Genomic DNA, 19,540 nt, shown 5'->3' with positions numbered 1-19,540 from the left:
CTCACCGGGCGCTTTTTTGGGGACTATGCCTAACGGGGATATATGGAGGCCTTCAATTGGAGGGACTAGAAAGGGGCCGGCTACCCTTCCTGCTTTAATTTCCTTACTAATTTTCTTTTGGGCAACCTCGGGCATTTCCCTCACAGATTTTTGGTTTGGAGGATCACCTGAATTGGGGGGGAAGGCTACTGGAATCCTGAAACCGGTACTAAAGCCTTCCCATAAATACTCTGCTGCGGTCCTGTTAGGGTAATGGTCTAAAAGGTTTTTTAACGGAGCCAACTTGATGGGTGACCAGGCTAGGCCCAGACTGAAATTACTGCCTGCTTCCCTGGGGTCCAAATGGCGCTCCGTGGCCACCTCTAGGTCCCTGATTGTAGGCACCTCTCCCACCCCGAAAGGGCTGCCTCCCTTTAATGCAGGCAGTGGCTGGGTGGTTACCAAGACATTTTTCGCACTCGTGGCTGTACTTACAGACAGCCCTTGCACAAACCCCCTTGTTGTACTCCCAACACAGTCGCCTCTGCTTCGCAGCGGTCTTCCAAGATTTTGACGACTCCTGGTGCTTCTTATCCACGAAGGGACCCACGTGCTCTGACCAAAAATTTAGGTCCCTCAGATCCCAGCGCGTGGACGACAACAGTGACGCATTTCTGCGGAAATCTTCATCATAATTTAGAGCAGCCATATCTCCCGCTAAATCGCGTGCCCTCCTAACATGGGCCAGGTACGCAATCAAGTGCATCGCCCTCTTTGGATAAGCAGCACTGACGACACCCATAAACACCTGGAACCCGTCCAGCCAATTGTCAAAAGTACGCTCAGCTCTAGGTGTTCTGTACCTGCGTTTACCATACGTGCGCCTCTTCTCCCCTTTTCCCGTTAGCTTTGCTGGGGGTAACAGTCTAAATATATCTACAAAGTCCCCATTGAGGATCTTATTCCTCTTTCTCTGCGATAAATGAGAGCCTACAATGACATCCGTAGACAATTTAATTAAAGGTCACATATAATCGGAAAATATAATTAATTAACAGATCTAATTAAGTGCCTGCCTTGGACCAAGCGAAATTTAATTAAAGTGCTTTATTTGGCAATTTAACTGACAAGTGATCTCAGTGCTGCAGTTTGGATCCTATTCAACTCAGTACATAACAGTTACATACACTCTGGTGAATTCATTCTGGAAACTTTAATGAAACGCATTTGAAGCACTGTTGCGCAGCTTATTTGAACTCAAATTATCGCATTCTGCTTGCAGGCTCTGGGGAGCTGTGTCATTTTCTCACTGGCTAGGCATTAAGTTTCATAATTTGGTATAGTCAATTCACAGTTGTTGTAAATAAATAAATAAAAAATAAATAAATAGGCAAATAGATAAATAAACAATTATTATTCTTCGATTCTACCTGCTTTACCGGATTGCATTGTTTTGATCATTATTTTTTGGTTCTACCTGTTTAACCGGATTGCATTGTTTTGATTATTGCTCCTGCCTTTGAGGGAAGGCTGCCTTGTTTTGTTTATTGTTTTTAAACCAGGGTTAACTTGAATTGAGATTGGTAAATAATTAGGTAATTTTGAGGCATAAATAATAATAATAATAATAAAATAAAATAAAATAAAATAAAATAAAATAAAATATAAAAAATAAAAAATAAAAAATAAAAAATAAAATAAAATACTTAATTACATAATTTGTAAGCATAAAACAATAAATAGATAAATCTTAAAATAACTGGTTGAAATTGAGTCAGCTGATTTTCTTGTCTGCTCTGCTGGTATTTGCATCCTCACTCCAGTTAGATTTTAAATTAAACCCAGTTGGGTTACTGGTGCACACAATATTGAACTGGATCGGGTGTATTAATTATCTTTCCTTGAAGTTTTGCCAGTGCAGACAGTACTGAACTACGCACATTAGCTGAGCTAAGTGGCTGGAGTTGCTACGAGGTAGGCGAAAAACCAAAAGGCTGTAAATTGCCAATTGGGAAAAATTCCTACCATGCCCCTTGCGGCGACAGACCGAAGTCCATAGCAAAGTCAGACCTACCTAAAGCCCAACTAAAGGGAGGGAGGGTGGGAAAACGTGGGGGCTAGCCGGAGAAGAGAGGGCGAGCCCCCTCCGCTCCGGCCCTAAATAGGGCAAGCCACGCCCCCCCCTCAGCCAGCCGATTGGCTGGCTGGGAGGCGTGGACGGTTGGGATTCCCCTGTTCTCGCGGGGGCTGAAACCAGCCCCCGCTCACGTGGGGAGGGCGTGATGCCCGCAACCCCACCTCCTGGGGCAGGCCTGGAAGTGGCTTTATGAGGAAACCCTCTCCTCACCCACTGTTGAACCATCAGCCAACCACCCAAGGCTATTAACCAGTAATCTACCTAACAAAGGGAATGGCTGGCCAAAGGGCCATAAAACCATTTACCGGTAGTTTAAAGTGCCAGTCAGAAAAATGTCATTGATGACAGTCTTCCTTTCATCCAATAAACAATGATACAGTGAAAACATGACACAAAAAATCCATTGCTTAGGGGATGCATAGCAGGGCCAAGGGGCACACACAGCTGTGCCCCCCCCAACATGCCTTGTTCTCTGTCTCACAGCTGCCTCACTCTGCCAAACAGCAGTTGCAAGTGCTTTACCTTTGTAGGACCAGCTACACTTGCCAAAATGTAATTTTCTGCACATTTACAAAAGATGCTGGAGGCCATATTTCTCAGCACTTGGTCATCCCAGCAGGAGAATGTAATGGCTTCTTCTTCTTCTTTGGTGATCACTCGTAGCCGAGCAAGAGTGTCTTCCATAAACGTGGTTTTAACAATGAATCTGTGACTGTGTAGGCCAATTCTGGATCCACGCGTCCTTCCACAGTGGCAGGCACTGTTTGACCATACCTCTAACAGTGACGAAACTCATCCATGAAGCGTGGTATCTATCCAGGCTATCTGCAGCACTGTCAACAGCAAGTTTTTCTGTGGGACTTTGCTACCCCAATGCACTTAACAGACTACAGTTAATACTAGCATTTTAGTAATAGTTTAGTAAACGGGGTAGCATGCTCTTAAATATGTAAGTATAAAATGTGGGCCAAGAAAAAGTAGAACTTGTACACGGAATTTAAAAATAGACAGTAAATGCATTTTCTAGTAGGGTGAACATTCCTTAAAAATACAACTGCCGCTCTTGGATCCTGGAATTTTTCTGATCCTGGTGCCTTTGAGGGTGGGGCATCACAGGCCCTGGAACCAAATGTGATCACCACTCTCAGGCCTCTCTGCCTGGTCCTTGGGACTCTCCTCACACCACATCTCCTCTCCAACCCTCCCCATTTTTGCCTTAGCTCACCACAACTAGTGGTGCTCAGTCTGAAAAAGGTTCCCCACCCCTATTCCAAGCTAAAATGCAAGAAGGAAGAGAGCAGGCTCAAAGAAAGCCTTTTTATAGCATCCATCAAGGGCCCGCCTCTGATGCTCAATTAAGGAGACTCTAAGTGATATTGGAGTGAGTCAGGAGTTTTCAAAGCAATTGGCAAGGATCAGCTGGGCCCAGGCTGCTGTGTATATGAGCCAACTGGGAGGATTAGCCACTTATTAAAGGGAAAGTGCTGCATTAGGATCTGTTTTCTAATGCTTTTGCATTTGTTAGCAGGTGGGGGGGTTCTTTTCTTTTGGAGGGCATCATCCCCAACCAAACAAATGAGACACTTGTATGTTTACCCTGGGGAAAAAAAACTTTCAAAGGGATCACAGGAAGTGCAAGGAACTCTTTGAAGTTTGGAGTTTGAAGCACAAGCCAAACTAATGTGATATTGACACAAAAATCCTTACTCATTCATCCATTTGTTTTGATTCCTGCCATCAGAAGGTTTTCAGGGTGGCTTTCAGAAAAATAACAACATATAATTTACTCTAGGGCTGTTTCTACACCCACTGGCATATAGCATTGCTTTGTGGGCAGCATATCCCCATCCCTTGTTTTTGTTCTGTGGTCACTTTAATGGCAATGACTTCTTCCTCTCTCTCTCTCTCATCCATGGCTTACATTTTTGTTTGCTGCTACTGCTGCCTTAGCTGTCCAAGCTCTCCTCCTGGTGGCTAGCACTTAGGTGTGCCCTGCATTAAAGTACAAAGATCAGGGATGCCACCCCTTGCTCCTGCCCCCAGATGGCCCTGATGGTTAGGCCCTAGTTGTACTGTGTTTTGCTTTATTGAGTCAAGATGTGAAGTAGCATGCTTATTTGATACCTTTCTAAAAATAGGCAACTTTAAAAAAAATTATGGGAGTTGCGTGTGCTTGTGAAATGCAGAAAATGCATTGGGCAGAGCATTTCTAAAAAGAAATGGGACTTGATGGTTTCTATAGAAAAGCTACAGTCCGCAGGTCGTTCATAAGCAGATGTCTGAAAAGCATGTTTTTATCTTTGTAACTTCCATAAAAGAAGGCATTTCAGTATTAGCTATTTTCCACACAGTACAGTGGTACCTCGGGTTAAGTACTTAATTCGTTCCGGAGGTCCGTTCTTAACCTGAAACTGTTCTTAACCTGAAGCACCACGTTAGCTAATGGGGCCTCCTGCTGATGTGCCGCTACACGATTTCTGTTCTCATCCTGAAGCAAAGTTCTTAACCCGAGGTAATATTCCTGAGTTAGCGGAGTCTGTAACCTGAGGTAAAGGTAAAGGGACCCCTGACCATTAGGTCCAGTCGTGACCGACTCTGGGGTTGCGGCGCTCAACTCGCTCTATAGGCCGAGGGAGCCGGCATACAGCTTCCAGGTCATGTGGCCAGCATGACTAAGCCGCTTCTGGCGAACCAGAGCAGCGCACGGAAACGCCATTTACCTTCCCACCGGAGCAGTACCTATTTATCTACTTGCACTTTGACGTGCTTTTGAACTGCTAGGTTGGCAGGAGCAGGGACCGAGCAACGGGAGCTCACCCCGTCGCAGGGATTTGAACCGCCGACCTTATGATCGGCAAGTCCAAGGCTCTGTGGTTTAACCCACAGCGCCACCTGCGTCCCTTGTAACCTGAGGTACCACTGTACAAAGAAGCATGTGGTATAATATCAAGGCTTGTGCTGACTCGGTTCAATGAGCCAATGAGAACATGTGGGATCTAAAGCACCTTTGAAAGAGTAAGTTCCCAAGGGGAGAATTCCACTCCCAGTTGTTCCATTCATGAAAGCATTGCAGCTTCCCGCCACTCTTCTGCCCCCTTCGCACTGTTCTGGGGGTCTCCTGACCAACACCAGAGACAATTCTATTGTCTAAAAAGAGAGGAGGGGGTAAAGCCCTCTTGCACAAGTGGAAGTCCTTGCATTCAGGTTCTGCTGAATGTTCATGTTCTGCTGACATGGCTAGCTAGGTAAATCCTGCTCCAAATGTTTAATAAAACACCCCTCCAAAACTAAATCAATGTTGAATAGCCTTTGTCCAAATTTTGTCTCCATTTTGCTACACGTTCATGGCACAAAATTCTTGGTCCTGGACCAGTTTTATGAGGCTCTTTAAAAAGGTTGATACAGATCAAAATTATCTCTTTTTTATTTTAAGGATTGTAAATTTCTGAAAGGATATTAAACTTTTATTTCCATTCACCTGTTCTTTTACGGGGGGGGGGCGGTGTGTGCGTGCGCAAAATAGTAGGAAGTCTTGACGATAGCACCATCTGGTGTTCTGAGAGAAACACAGCAAGCTGTTTCTAATGCAGTCACGAGCTTGTAACGAATTCCAAAGAACAGACTTCGAAGATAAAAAGAATAGCAGAGAACAAAATGGGACAGATGCCATGCTCTTGAATTTCTCATTGAGAGGCTACTGATTGCTATGAGAGTCACATGCTCATTTAAAACCTTGTTATGGTAAAATGCCTTCTCCATGTTGAAGGATAAGAACGGTTAATCTAACAAGGTCATATAAACAAATCCTATGTGTATGTGTTTTCACGGGAAAATATATTTGTGTTGGCCCCTAAATGCCATTTGGTATCGTGTTCCTTTTGTGCTATATTAATTCAATTTTAATCACTCCACTTCATATAAATAAGGTTATCTCTGGGGCAATTTATTCTAGTCACTATGTCAGTTTGCCACATCAGCATTTATAGTAGTTGCTATCATGTGAGACACAGAGAAAGTGAAATCATATATTTTACTGTAAATTAAGATCTGTTACAAAAATCTGAGTGCACACCTTCTTTATGCACAGGGGTTCAGACACAAAACTTGTGTCTTTGCTTGTGTCTTTCAATGAAGCAGGTGAAAACAATTACAGTGGTACCTCGGGTTACAGACGCTTCAGGTTACAGACTCTGCTAACCCAGAAATAGTACCTCGGGTTAAGAACTTTGCTTCAGGATGAGAACAGAAATCGCGTGGCGGCAGCAGGAGGCCCCATTAGCTAAAGTGGAGCTTCAGGTTAAGAACAGTTTCAGGTTAAGTACGGACCTCCGGAACGAATTAAGTACTTAACATGAGGTACCACTGTACCTTGCTCCAGCACAGCCTTTCACTAGTTGCACATACAGACATGTTTGGGTGCAAATGAACTAGTATGATCCAGTTCATGAGGTGCTCTGCTCCTCTAAGGGTGGGAAGAACCTCACAAGGATGCTGTGGACAATTCTTATAGGAATTAGGTTCTTCCCACTGATATCCCCTTACACCCACTTGTGTCAGCATTTTGATTTAGCCAGAACACAGAGTGCAATCCTACCCTCAACATTGCAGCACAGAATCAGAGAATTGTAGAGTTGGAAGGGACCGCGAGGATCATCTAATCCAACTCCTGCCATGCAGGAATCTTTCTTCCCCCCCCCCCACGGGGTTTGAACTCACTACCCTGAGATTAAGAGCCTCATGCTCTGTGTTTCGGACACGAATGGACAACAGTCATGTGTCTGTTTATGCTAGGATTTTGCTTAGTTATGCACTGCAAGTTTTTGAAAAGGGCCTAGAACACTACTGGGTCCTGCTGACACTTCGAGGTAAATTTTGTGGAGCACAAATTCTGACATAAAAGTTCTGCTTGAGCAGAGCAGAGGCCTTTCTAGTTTAGCATCCTCTTTCCCAAGGTGGTCCATATGATAGGGATGGCTGTAGGCAGGATTCCTGCATTGTAGGGGGTTGGACTAGATGACCCTCAAGATCCCTTCCAACTCTACAACTCTGTGATTCTATGCCTCCAGGAAGCACACAAACACGAAGAGGGCAAAAGCCATCTCTTGCTGCTGCTGTCATTCCCCAGCAACTGGTCTTGTTTCAGCATTAAAGGATCAATGGCTCTGGCAGGTGCAGCCTACTGATCAATTCAAAGCTGTCACTGGCTGGCAACCACCGGACTTACAATCACAACTTTGGAAAACGTTTTTCTCTAGGACTCTGTAGTTTGGGGAAGAGTGGGGTACAGAGGGGGAGTATTTGTTATGTGTGTGTTATATCTTCGTGCCATTTTTGAAAATCAATGAAAACAACTTTTTTTTAACTGTCACTAGCTGTAGTGCACAAACCCTATACTTTGGTGCAGCTCTTTTGCATGTGCAAGGATACTCCAGATAAGTGATTTGAAGACTGGCCTGCGAAACCCACATGACATATACGCAGCCTTCCCAGGCAAGCTGTCCTTTAGTTTACACTCCGCAGCCTTAACGTTCAAAACTTTGACCCAATCCTGGTCGCAAGCGGTTCCAAGGACATTAGAAACCCATTCATTACCCGGCACGGTGACGGGGTGGCGAGACGACAAATGCGGGCAGGGGGAAGCTGTGTGGTTTCGCCTGCTGAATTTCTGCCTGTCAGGGGTACCGAAAAGGCAACCCGTGCGAAAGGTGCAGCATCGACTGCTAGGCAGGCCTATCATCAAGCTAGCCCTCGCTTTCCCCGCAGCCACCTTAAACGCAAGGGCTGCTGGGAGCAGAAAGCGCGAGGAAAGGCGTCGGGCAGGCCTGCTAGGCCGCGCGTGCTCCCCGCCATGGACGCGGTCCTAGCCGACACGCTGCTCTCGCAATGCCCGGACTGGGGCGCGCTGCTGCGGGCCGTGTGCGGCGGTGGCGCCGAAGGCGGGCCGCTCTCCGTCGAGCAAGCGGAGACGCTGCGCTTCCTTCTCGAGCGGGTGGCGGCGGGCGGGCGGAGCGGCGAGCGGGACGCGGCGGCTCGGCGCGTGGCCTGGGAGGCGGCGCTGGGCCGCTGCCTGCCGGTGCTGCTCGGCGGCGCCTCCTCGCCGGGGGAGTCCCCGGAGGAGCGGCTGCGCCTGGCCAGAGCCGTGTGCGGGGCGCTGCGCTGCTGCGCCTCGCTTGGCGGAGCCCCTTTGGCGGAGCGGCTGGCGCGGGAGTCGCTGGAGGCCCTGGAAGGCAGCGCGGGGAGCGGGCGGTTGCAGGTGGAAGCGGCAGTCGAGATCCTGGCCGCCGTGGCCCCTTGGCTGGAGGAGCCGGCGCTGCTCGGGCGAGCCGTGGCGGCGGCCCTGAAGCTGCTGAGGGGAGATGGAGAGGACGACGAGGAGGAGAAAGCCTTGCTGGCGGCCGGGAGGCTGCTGCCGGCGCTGGGGCGGAATAGCGCCGCACTGGGGCTCGTGTGGGAAGGGCTGATGGTGCTGCCGCCGCCGCCCAAGGGTGCCCCGCAGCGGGTGAGTCGGACTCTGCTGGTCTTGAGCGCCCTCTCAGACGCGCTGTTTCCCGCGAGCGCGCAGGTGGAGGCGGCTGCTCAGCTACTCGACGCCAGGCAGTGCAGCAGTTTCTGGGAAGTGGTGCAAAAGGGGCTGACGGAGAGCGATGCCCTGTGCAGAAAAAGAGCCCGTTATTTGCTGAAGCGAGCAGTGGATGTCTCTGATAAACTACGCCTGGAGTCCAGGTGCAACCGGCACAGTGGAAATGGTACAGCCCTGGTGATGTAGCACCCTTGCTTAACTTGCTTCCACAAATGCCATGCCGCACACACACACAACAACAACAACAATTTCTTTTCTCTCGGCCACTTCAGCATGTGGTAGGTTGTGGAGAAAAGCCTTGCCTTGGTCAGCTCTGTGACCCGTGGCAGGCTGGACATGTGTATTATTCACCACGTATAATATCTGACCTACGGCTTGGCTCCACAGAGCTTTCTAAATATGGGTTAGTGTTGACTTTGAATTTTACATATGGTAGAGGATAGCTGTGACCAGCAAGCCATAGGCTGCAAGTGAAAGACAGGCCTTTTCTCCATGACTCCCACACTCAGAAATGAATTACATTACCAGTTATCTTGTCTGCATCTGTACAAGATTAGAATCAGTGCATAACGTTTGTGTGCTTTAGCTGGGATGTAATAAAAGAACAGGTCTCCTTCAAGCATTTGTGAAAGAGAGAACGTGGGCACATGTACACACGTCTTGCCACAATGCTGTATCTTGTAAAAATGCCCCTTGTATGCCACTGCTAAGGCCCAAGAAGTGCCATCTTCACTTGTGCTTTAGTTTTAAGTAGCCCCAGATTGTTGTGTCATACTTAAAAGCTGCAGCCCCCAAACCTCTTGAATGGCACATTGGTGAGATGCTCTGAGTAGCGTTAAATTTAAGAGACTGGTAGAAAGTGAGCAAGTCTCTTTGGTTCTGCTTTAGCGAAAACAGGAGTTTGTCTGTCATAGCAAGTGTGGATAGTAAAACCACAGCGGTGCGCCCCTAAAGGTGTCTATAAACTTAGTTAGATGAGCAAACAAAATGGGAGGACCTTCACTATGGAATTACAGTGTTCTAGAGCCACACAGGAAGCTAGCTGCCTTTTTCTGAATCATACCATCAGTCCATCTAGTTCAGTATTGCCTACAGCAGGGGTCAGTAAACTTTTTCAGCAGGGGGCTGGTCCACTGTCCCTCAGACCTTGTAGGGGGCCAGACTATATTTTGGGGAAAAATAATGAACTAATTCCTATGCCCGACAAATAACCCAGAGATGCATTTCAATAAAAGCACACATTCTATTCATGTAAAAACACCAGGCAGGCCCCACAAATAACCCAGAGGTGCATTTTAAATAAAAAGACACGTTCTATTCATGTAAAAAACACGCTGATTCCCGGACCGTCTGCAGGCTGGATTTAGAAGGCGATTGGGCCGGATCGGACCTTAGTTTGCCTACCCATGGTCTACAGTGACTGGCAGCAGCTCAGGTTTTCAATCAAGGGTCTCCCCCAGCCCTACCTGGAAATACAAGGGAATGAATGCTCAGATCTTCTGCATGCAAAGCAGACGCGCTATCACTGAGCTACAGCTCTATCCCCAACCACCATTTCTTGTCAATGGTCTATTCTTGCAGATACTGCTTAGGGAGATAACAACCTTTTAAAAAGGTTTTGACTGTGAAGGAGGATGGGCGAAACAGTAACCAAAGTGAAGGCCATTGCTTAATTGTTCATGCAATACCTCATTAAGCATGAATTTACCTTTTCACTGAGAATGGAAGAGAAATGCTAATGAAAGCACAACCCAAGGTTAGAAATAAACATTAAGGATAGAAGAAAGACACTTAAAAACCTGGTGGCACAATCCTCCTATCACAGTCTTTCCTGGTAACAATGTTGTTCCACACCTCAGATATACTTATGGGGAGGAGCCTTTTTCAAAACGAAAACCCATGGGATGTGGTGTACTTGTGATATACATGAGTGGCCAGTTTGATGGCAAGTGGTGGAGCTGCTGGATGGTAAGATGTGAGTTGCAATAGTATCACATCTGCATTGCACTCCCTGTTATATTATGCTTGACACAGTGATAGTGCGCCAAGATAGGAGGAGGCTTCCGTGGAAATAGGTTGCATTCCCCTCTGCATGGGAAGGAAAGGGTCATGCTCTTGACCTACATTAATACTTTTTGCTTTCCATGCAAAGTTTTGTCCACTAATACTGAACGATTGCAGCCTGTGCTTTCAGTGCTTACTGTTCTTATAGGCTTGGTATAACAGCCTTTTCATGCTAGTGACATTAAACTGGATGTAGTATAATTCATATGTTCCCTTTGATTAGAGGGAAGAGAAGAAATGCCTCTAATTTGCTTGTATTGTATTGCAGAACCATGTCTGTTCTGGTGGTGTGCAGAAAAAAATGATCAACTTATTCAGTTTTGGGAAAATTACATCTTAATTATGGAGACTTTGGAAGGAAATCAGGTAAATATGTAACATTTTTACAAAGTGCTGCTAAGAGTCGCTGTTCTTCATTGTTGCTATGAATACGCAAAATAACAGAGGGCTGTTCTATACAGTGAACAAATGCTGAATGCTGAATGCTGAAGTCAGGAAGTGTAAAGACTATTTTTTTCTTAAACAAAAATCTTCCATGCATTTTGAATGTATCAATTTCCCTTTGCATGTTTATGGGGAAACGAGTTAAAAAATGAAAATGACATCTCAGTCTTAAGTTATACTCTTCCAAGTTCCACTGATGTAAATCACAGCATCAGAATTATGTATAGATTTGTTGTTCACAAGGGGCTGAATCTTGGTTACACAGAGACACTGTGTTATAATTTCTATTATTGTAAAGTCGCTATGTTATATAATTTCATGCCAGAGGTCAATATCTAGCTCTTAACTGTGGTTATGATACTTTTCAGTTACAGAGTAAATCAAATTAATGTAATAATGTCTGTTTTTCAATTTTAGATACATGTTATAAAGCCAGTATTGCCAAAGTTAAATAGTTTATATGAACATGCAGTATCAGAGCAAAATGGTAAGGCTATTTTTTTTAAAGAAAAGTGCCAATAACTTTGTCAGGAATCAAAGGATTGGTTTATATATTGCAAAAATTCCTGGCACTTGGTTGCTCAACAGCCTAAATAATGCCTTTTTCAGGTCATAGGCTGTAACATTGATAATTTCTAAATGGACGCAGTTTAAAGGCCAGTTCATACAATATCAGTTTAGAAATTCAGTACAGAACAATGGGACATCAGAATTGCACCCCACGTTGAACATTCAACATAATGTGTGTGGCCTGAGAGTGGTCTTTCTGCAATTCCTTCCCATAAAAACCATGGTGGAGAAAAAAACCACAATGGAGGGAGGGTTGCAAGATAATATTTTCTTACTCACATACAGTGGTACCGCAGGTTAAGTACTTAATTCGTTCCGGAGGTCCGTTCTTAACCTGAAACTGTTCTTAACCTGAAGCACTATTTCTGGGTTAGCGGAGTCTGTAACCTGAAGCCCTGCCACATTTACATAATGTAGAAAAAAAATTGGCAGTTAATTGCATGAATTATCCCTCAGTTGTATAGGGCATATTAGGACAAAAGTCAATATGAAAGGTGAGAGACATGGAGATAACAGGGGCCTTCCCAGCCAGATTCAGGTGCTACACAATGAAATGACAGTTTATTACAACTCTTTTTAAAATGTGACTAGATGTAAATATAATGTGAAAACCTATAAAGGTACATATGAATAATATGTGTCCCTCTCTCCCTATTTCCTGCACCCAGATAAAATATATGTCAAGATTACTGTCATTGTGTACCCTTGTAAAAATTCTGTTTTTTGCAACAGATAGTTGGGTGTTTCACCCATCGTGGCATATGTGCATTTACAAAAGAATGTTTGAGAGTGAAAACAAAACATTGACTAAGGAAGGTGTAATTCACTTTCTTGACATCTGGCAAACGAAACATATCCCTATGTCACCAGGATTCTCAGAGGTAAAGTTTTCTTCCCTTTTTCCTCCTAAGATTTCCTGTATTGTACCTCCTGAAGTTTGCTCCATTGTCTATATTATTCCCGGGGGGGGGGGGGATGTTAAAAGCTTGCTGCTCTTGAAGGGAACATAAGGAAAACATAATTCTCTTCGTAAGCACACCATCTTGTCCACCAGTGTCTAGGGTACATACTGCCTGGTTTGCTCTGATTATAAGGGCAGAGAGCAACAATTGTGCCCATTACCCTAGTAAAGTTCATCTCATTTTTGAGATGTGGGAAAAGTGGTAGTGAGTAGGATCCTTTTAGCCATAGCATTTTTGGTGATAAATTGTAATGGTAACAGATCTGCACTTTTTATTTTATTTTTAGGGCAATAGCCTCATTACATAATACAGTTCAGGAAATACTTTTGTTTCTCTTACTACCTGCTGTCATGTATATAAATCTTTTTAAATGTTTATAAGGCTGATTCATAATTTCTTTACCCATTTTGTATATTGAATGTGTTGTAAAGCCAGATCCACTGTTTTTCTGTAGCAGAAATAAATATTACAGCTTCATACTGACTTTTCTACTAATACAGGTCTGATTAAACATCCATACATGTTTTGCAGGACAAATACCATTTTTGTCTGTGTTACAGCTTTTAATACAAGCACGCTTTCTTTCTTTTTTTAGTTTATTATTGGCCCTTTAATGGATGCTCTTTCGGAAAGTTCTCTCTATAGCAGGTAATAAATTATTCATTGACAACTTGTTGAATTTCTATAGATACTAAACCAGATTTTTAAATGCCACTTACATAGGGCTGAATATTTGCAGGTATTTATGGATTTTCCTCCATTGAGGACAGGGATTGAAAAAAATCCCACCAGATTTCATTGCCTTAGAATTATGTAAATATATAGTGCACCCACATTTACAGTACTGCAGGCAGATCTAATTGTCCTATCCCACAAAAGATGAGAGAGAACTGGAGCAAGTACAGAAAACATTACTCTCAGATTTCTAGATTTTTAGTATTAAATGATGAGGATTATAATTATAAAAAAAACTTCCTAGGTGTGTTAGGAGGATGTTCTTTTGTTGGGATGGAAGCTTTTCTAAGTAGAGCAATTCTAAGTTCTGGAGTGGAAGTGGGAATCTGGGGCAGAATCACTGCCACATCCAGAGGCTCGATGTCACCAGGGCTTCAGCATTTTTCTGCCTTTTTATTTCTGTATTTTTTACCCTTAAATTGTCCCACCCACTGAAACCAATGGGAGGGGAAATTAACTACACCAGCTTCAGACTAGTGTAGTTATGGTGTCTAATCTGCAGAGGGTACAGGGGACTCTGACACATTCCCAACCTATTCCATTTTGGCGCTTGCTATGGCAGTAGCAGCTGGTGCTGCTCATACACTTACACAGCTTTCTGTGGATGTACTGGGAGGTTTCTGGGATGGATGTACCTTCCTTTGACAGGGGTTAGAATTGCTCTGTTAATCAGTGGTTTACTAGCTCAGAATATTTTTGCTTGAGAGAGACTAGCTTGGTTCCGACATATTGGTCTGATATTAAAGGTGACCTGCCTTTTTAACAAAATGAAAACTTCTGTCAATTAACCTGTAAGTTATTTTATACTTCAGTGTAACAAATATATGTATAGAGGTTCTAGTAGTATGTAAACTGTATTTGTTTAGTTGATAAAGTTGACAGTTTTGTCTTTGAATTTCTTCCACCATATTTCTCTGTTTTTAATTTAACAGGTTATCAGGTCAGATTATCGGAACCTGTCCTCCTTTAGGAACGAAATTGCAAATGTTCTTGGCTACCTTTTTCAAAAGCCTCCCTGAAAAAGAAAAAAGTATGTTTATTTAAAAAAAAATTTAGAACAACGCTTTTTAATGACATTTAAGGCTAGATTTGGGTTCTCTTTTACACCTCCAACATTGGATCGACCCCCCCCCCCTTTTAAAAATCCATACCAGTTACCTAATTATTGGAAGGAACTTGTTTCCCTTAGCTCAGCTAGGGCCAAGCACCTGGCTTGACTATCTTACTGGCAAAACCTTTAACAAAAGAGCAAGTATAATTGGTACAATCACATTAATACAGAGGAGCTTCTACCTGAAGAGCAGGAATTTGAGCTGTGCATGCAGCAGCATAGGCACAGCGGCTGCAAAGGAAAGGGAAGGAACAAGGAAACACACTCCTGTGCCTCCAAGAGACTAGCTGTCCCTCCAGGAAATTCACAAGATTTGCAACAAGCACATCAATACAGTCAGCCCCAGCACAGCAACAAGCATAAAAATCTGCTCAGGAAATGACCAAACTTACAACAAAGAAGAAAGCCAACAAGTGACCATTTATTGTCCATTAGGCATCCCTCCCCACCCCTTCATAAGACACAATGGTTCCGGGGGGGGGGGGGAGAGAGAAAGACAGCACAGCTCCCAATGCCCCCTATTTAAAATATTTTGATTTGGAATTGCATAGAAGTCACCTGTCCACTTCATTCATGACAAGTGGCCAAAGTAGGGAGGTGGTTGGAAAGAGAGGAAGTGGCTATGTGTGCCCAGCATATAAAGCCATCTCAGTTAGACTTCCACCCCGCTTATGCCATGAGTCTAGCACAGTTGAATGCAAAAAGTGCCCAGCCTTCATTCTCATAGCTTTGTTTACAAGCATTCCCCTTGAGTATGGGTGGAAAGACTGGAGAAGCTGGCAACTACTGTGCAAGGGCACAGAGCTACCTCTGTTCTTGGATTGCTGCCTTACTTGCATTCTTCCTAACCTGACTGGAGATAGGAGGTCCTGATGGGACCTTTACTTTTTTCTCATTTATTATATTGTCATCCTATTGTCCAAAATATAGGGTGCCGTGTGTTTCTTCCCAGCCCTCATCTTACGCTCCTAACAAGCCCATGAGAAACATTAGGCTGAGAGAGACTGATTGGCTCAAGGTCACCCAATGAGCTTTATAGCTCAGCTAGGATCCTTGATCCTAGTCATACATTCTAAGCACTGCCCTACATTGACTTTCCTTTAGTTATGCTTTCCATAGTGGTTGGGGTCAGAATCTGAGGGAAACGGTGAAAGCGTGTACACTCAGGAATCATTCACAGTGCATAGCAGGTTTGTGGTGTTCTTCTGCCCATGTAAGTCAGCATGTGTACAGTGTCATAATGCTGCTCTGTCCTGCACCTGCTATGTGTCGTACAGAGAGCAACAATTTTGTGTGAGGGTTGCATTCCTGGCCCCTGTGCATGTTGGGGGAGCCTGTCCTGCCCTGTTTCACTCTGTCCCCATTCCGCCCTTCTTCTGGGTCCAAAAGGACCTGCATGTAGGTGGTCATACAGCAGATGGACGTGTGTAAAACGGTTAGTGCCTGTACTACCATGTTTTTCTCTACTGTCATGTACATCTGAGCCCTCAGTCAAACAAGTGGTTGAGGCTGGAATTAATGAGATAATTTGGATAATAATAATAATAATAATAATAATAATAATAATAATAATAATATTTATACCCCGCCCATCTGGCTGAGTCTCCCTAGCCACTCTGGGCGACTCCCAATCAAATGTTAAAAACAGTACAGCATTAAATATTAAAAACTTCCCTAAACAGGGCTGCCTTCCGATGTCTTTTAAAGATAGGATAACTGCTTATTTCTTTCACATCTGAAGGGAGGGTGTTCCACAGGGTGGATTTAGGGAATGTAATCCATTTTTCCCCTTGGAAAAATGGCTTTCTACTGCTGGGCTTACTTTTGGGGTTAGCATTGTTTTATGTTAGATGATGTAACAAAAATCTTGTTTTTCTTTTGTTTTTAAAGGTAGTTTTTTGTTAAAGTTTATACAGAAGATGAGCAATAGGCACTGGTGTGCTGTTCCAATTTTGTTTCTGTCCATGGCACTGGCAAATATTCCAGCATATAGAGTACTAGATACCGAAGGACTCCTAGCTCTGAGGTAACATTCTGAGTGTTGTTCGTGTGACTAGTCCTCAGTTCATTGTTTTAACTTTTCAAAGCATGTATCTTATCCATTTGCAGAGATGTCCTGCAGTGCACCATGATCACCCATCAGATTCTCCTACGGGGAGCTGCTCAGTGCTACCTTCTTAAAGCAGCTATACTCTTGACAGATGTAGTAAGTCTTTCTATTCTGAAATATAGTTGCACTGGAAAGGCATAAAATATAGCTGAGTACTTTTATAAAGCTTTAGTGGATAAGGCTTGCTACTTCTTTGGATTAAAAAATACAGAATCTTAGAATCATTTGATTACCATTCTTAAATCTCAGGTGAAATGTTTTCCTCCTTTGCTTCATTTTTCTGGATGCCAAGTTTTCAGAAAACAAAAGCCATTGGCTTGGGTGTTCTTACACACTATTGTGGCATTAAAATGCATGACTACCCTAAGTACTGTGTTAGACTTGCGATGACACAACTCTGAACCTAAATATTGTTTTTCTTGGTTTCAAATGAATGCTACTTACATTTCTTTCCTTAGGAGAAAGTGTCCCTTTCAGATATTGCAAACTTCATTGTATCTCTGAAACCAGAAGAGTCGTTAGGCAGAGGGACTGTTTTGTGGACAATGGTGAGAGAAGTGAAAGCAAACTATTGTGAAATTGGTTAGTCATTATGGCATTTTAGATGTGTATTATTATGATTACGATTAAGCCTTTTGTGTATCTATGCTGTAAACTGCCCTGTGATCTTTGAATGCAGGGCAGTATAGAAATTTAACAAATAAAAATAAATAAAAAAATCATTTTGTTTTTCTTAGCTTTGTAATTGGTTGCGTGTAAATGACAAGCACTTTCGAAAGCCTTTAAACTGCAATGTGCCTCAAGACAAAACTGCATTAAGTGTTTATGCACAATCCCTTGTGGAGGATTATCTGAAAACACCTATAGCCAATTGTAAGTAGTTTTATAAATATTATAAATAATACTGTTTATGTAAGCAATGAGCACATTTGTTAAATAGTTCCGTTCCTAAGGATTAAGGATTATTTAGTTCTGCATAAAAGTGTTTGGAACACTTCCTGGTTTATACATGATGTTGTTTTGAAGGTGGTGCTTTGTGAGGAGGGGTCGAAGATCAGAGGTAGATTGCAATGTAATATATTTCTGCACACCTTACCAGAATCCCCAATTATGCTGAAATCCTTTGTTTGTGGGTTTCACTGCCCTACTGCTGGGACAATGCCACCAAGTTTGCTTTTGTATAGAAGCTCTTTGCAAATATTTATAAAGACTCAGATTTGATGAATTACATGCATCGAGAAGGGGGTTGGATTTGTGCTTGTGGAAAAGTAGCCGCTCATGCCTCTTGGCAAACCACTTTTGAATCCAAGAGGAGTTTGAAAAGCACTGGTGTGACATACTGTTCAAAGCAAAAATGTCAAAAATCCCACTGTGTGTGCACAAGCCCTTCAGCATATATAAAGTAGCTCTTTGCTTCTTAGACATTTTGTATTAATTTCCTGGGGTTTATCCCTCATTAAAATCACTAGGCACATTGTTCACTAATTTAACTGGGAATAGGATTTCCAAAGTCCTGGTAAATTATTAAAACGACTGAAGTTCTCAAGCGCAATTCTTATCTCAATTGCTTCTATGTTCTATTAACTAAAGAGTCTACTTCAAAGCATATCGTACAACAGCATTCATAAAAACAATCAGCTTCATTGCTTATTTCATTTTATTTCTGTGCGTGATACTTCTGTCAGAGACTTTTAGCTACAGAACGCATTATCTCAGCATGTGTTCTCTAGCAAAGCCCCTTACCATCGTTGATCCTTCTCCCTTTCCCTCCAGAACCACTTTGCTGGCACAGGAGAAGCCAGCGGTGCTGACTCGGGGCCCCAGACTGTGGGTGCCCAGCGCGTCTGCACCCCTGCTGCAACGTCATGACACACTCGTTCAGGCAGAGCTCTGCAACATTGTAAAAACGAGTATTATTTTTTTACAGCTGCAGAAGACTGCCTTATGCCTGACTGGTTTGAAGCTAAATTTGTTGCTACGATGATTCTGCTGACTGCAGATGTGGAAGAGATGAAACACGTATACAGGTAGATACCTTGTTTTCTTTGCATTTGCTTTGGATGTGGACCACAAGTCACTTGAGCAGCCTTTGTCCTATTAGCTTTAGTATATTACATCCAAGGAAAGGTTAGAGCCAAGTGGCATAATGTAAAGATTGTATATATATGAAATAGCACCAAAAAATCCTTGGATTCTTAAAACACTTTATTAACAATGACATTTTAGTTCGTTGCAAATGAGCTGTTGGCCAGATTTGGTGTAAGGCAGCTCACAATTTGGCTTTAAGCACAGAGATGTTTGCTTGAATGTTTTATGGATTACCTTGCCTACATCTTGCATAGAAATTTATTGTTTCTTTTCAGTGTGTGTGGACAAAGTGATTTGTACAGATAATGACAAACTTTTGTGACACAGCCAGTGTATTCCGAGGTATTTCAGGAGCTTTGAGTTCATAATTCCTATGAGCAACTGTGGATTGGTGGAGTGTTGACTTATTGTCTATTCATTGATTACTACCTACTGGCACCATAAGAAAAAAATGACTTGATTGGGCATTTGTTTTTTAAGAGAATTGAAAGTGGTTTGAGAGACCACATTGCATGTGTTTCTTCTGTTCCACTGTTGTCTCTGGCCAAACAGGCTTTACAGATTTTCTAAATAATACAAGAGAGAATGAGAGAGACGGAGAGGGAGCCAAAAGTTGGTTATGTGTCCCCAGTACAAGCAGCTTTCTGTCTTTCAAACTGCCTTCAGCTATCAAAAAAACCTCTTGTCATATATAATAATAATAATTTATTATTTGTACCCCGCCCATCTGGCTGGGCTTCCCCAGCCACTCTGGGCGGCT

General features: G+C 43.4%; 1 protein-coding gene across 1 annotated transcript in view; it reads left to right on the top strand.

Annotated features, from left to right (window-relative positions):
- Window positions 1-7,739: 7,739 nt before the first annotated feature.
- The window catches only part of TARBP1 (tRNA guanosine 2 -O-methyltransferase TARBP1), a gene marked incomplete at its 5' end in the record, with an annotated part of 37,935 nt that continues 26,134 nt past the window's right edge, over window positions 7,740-19,540 (top strand). Inside the window, 11 exons of the mRNA XM_083605980.1 lie at window positions 7,740-8,862; window positions 11,029-11,126; window positions 11,622-11,691; window positions 12,507-12,655; window positions 13,332-13,384; window positions 14,404-14,501; window positions 16,473-16,608; window positions 16,692-16,788; window positions 17,151-17,240; window positions 17,430-17,565; window positions 18,620-18,719. Of these exons, the coding sequence (XP_083462106.1) occupies window positions 7,740-8,862; window positions 11,029-11,126; window positions 11,622-11,691; window positions 12,507-12,655; window positions 13,332-13,384; window positions 14,404-14,501; window positions 16,473-16,608; window positions 16,692-16,788; window positions 17,151-17,240; window positions 17,430-17,565; window positions 18,620-18,719 (2,150 nt within the window). The remainder of the gene's footprint in view (window positions 8,863-11,028; window positions 11,127-11,621; window positions 11,692-12,506; window positions 12,656-13,331; window positions 13,385-14,403; window positions 14,502-16,472; window positions 16,609-16,691; window positions 16,789-17,150; window positions 17,241-17,429; window positions 17,566-18,619; window positions 18,720-19,540) is intronic.

This window comes from Podarcis filfolensis, assembly GCF_964270895.1.
Source record: "Podarcis filfolensis genome assembly, chromosome: 3".
Classification (NCBI taxonomy): Eukaryota; Metazoa; Chordata; class Lepidosauria; order Squamata; family Lacertidae; genus Podarcis; species Podarcis filfolensis.
The sequence above is the reverse complement of the archived record's forward strand: the minus strand, read 5'-3'. Positions and strand labels throughout refer to the sequence as shown.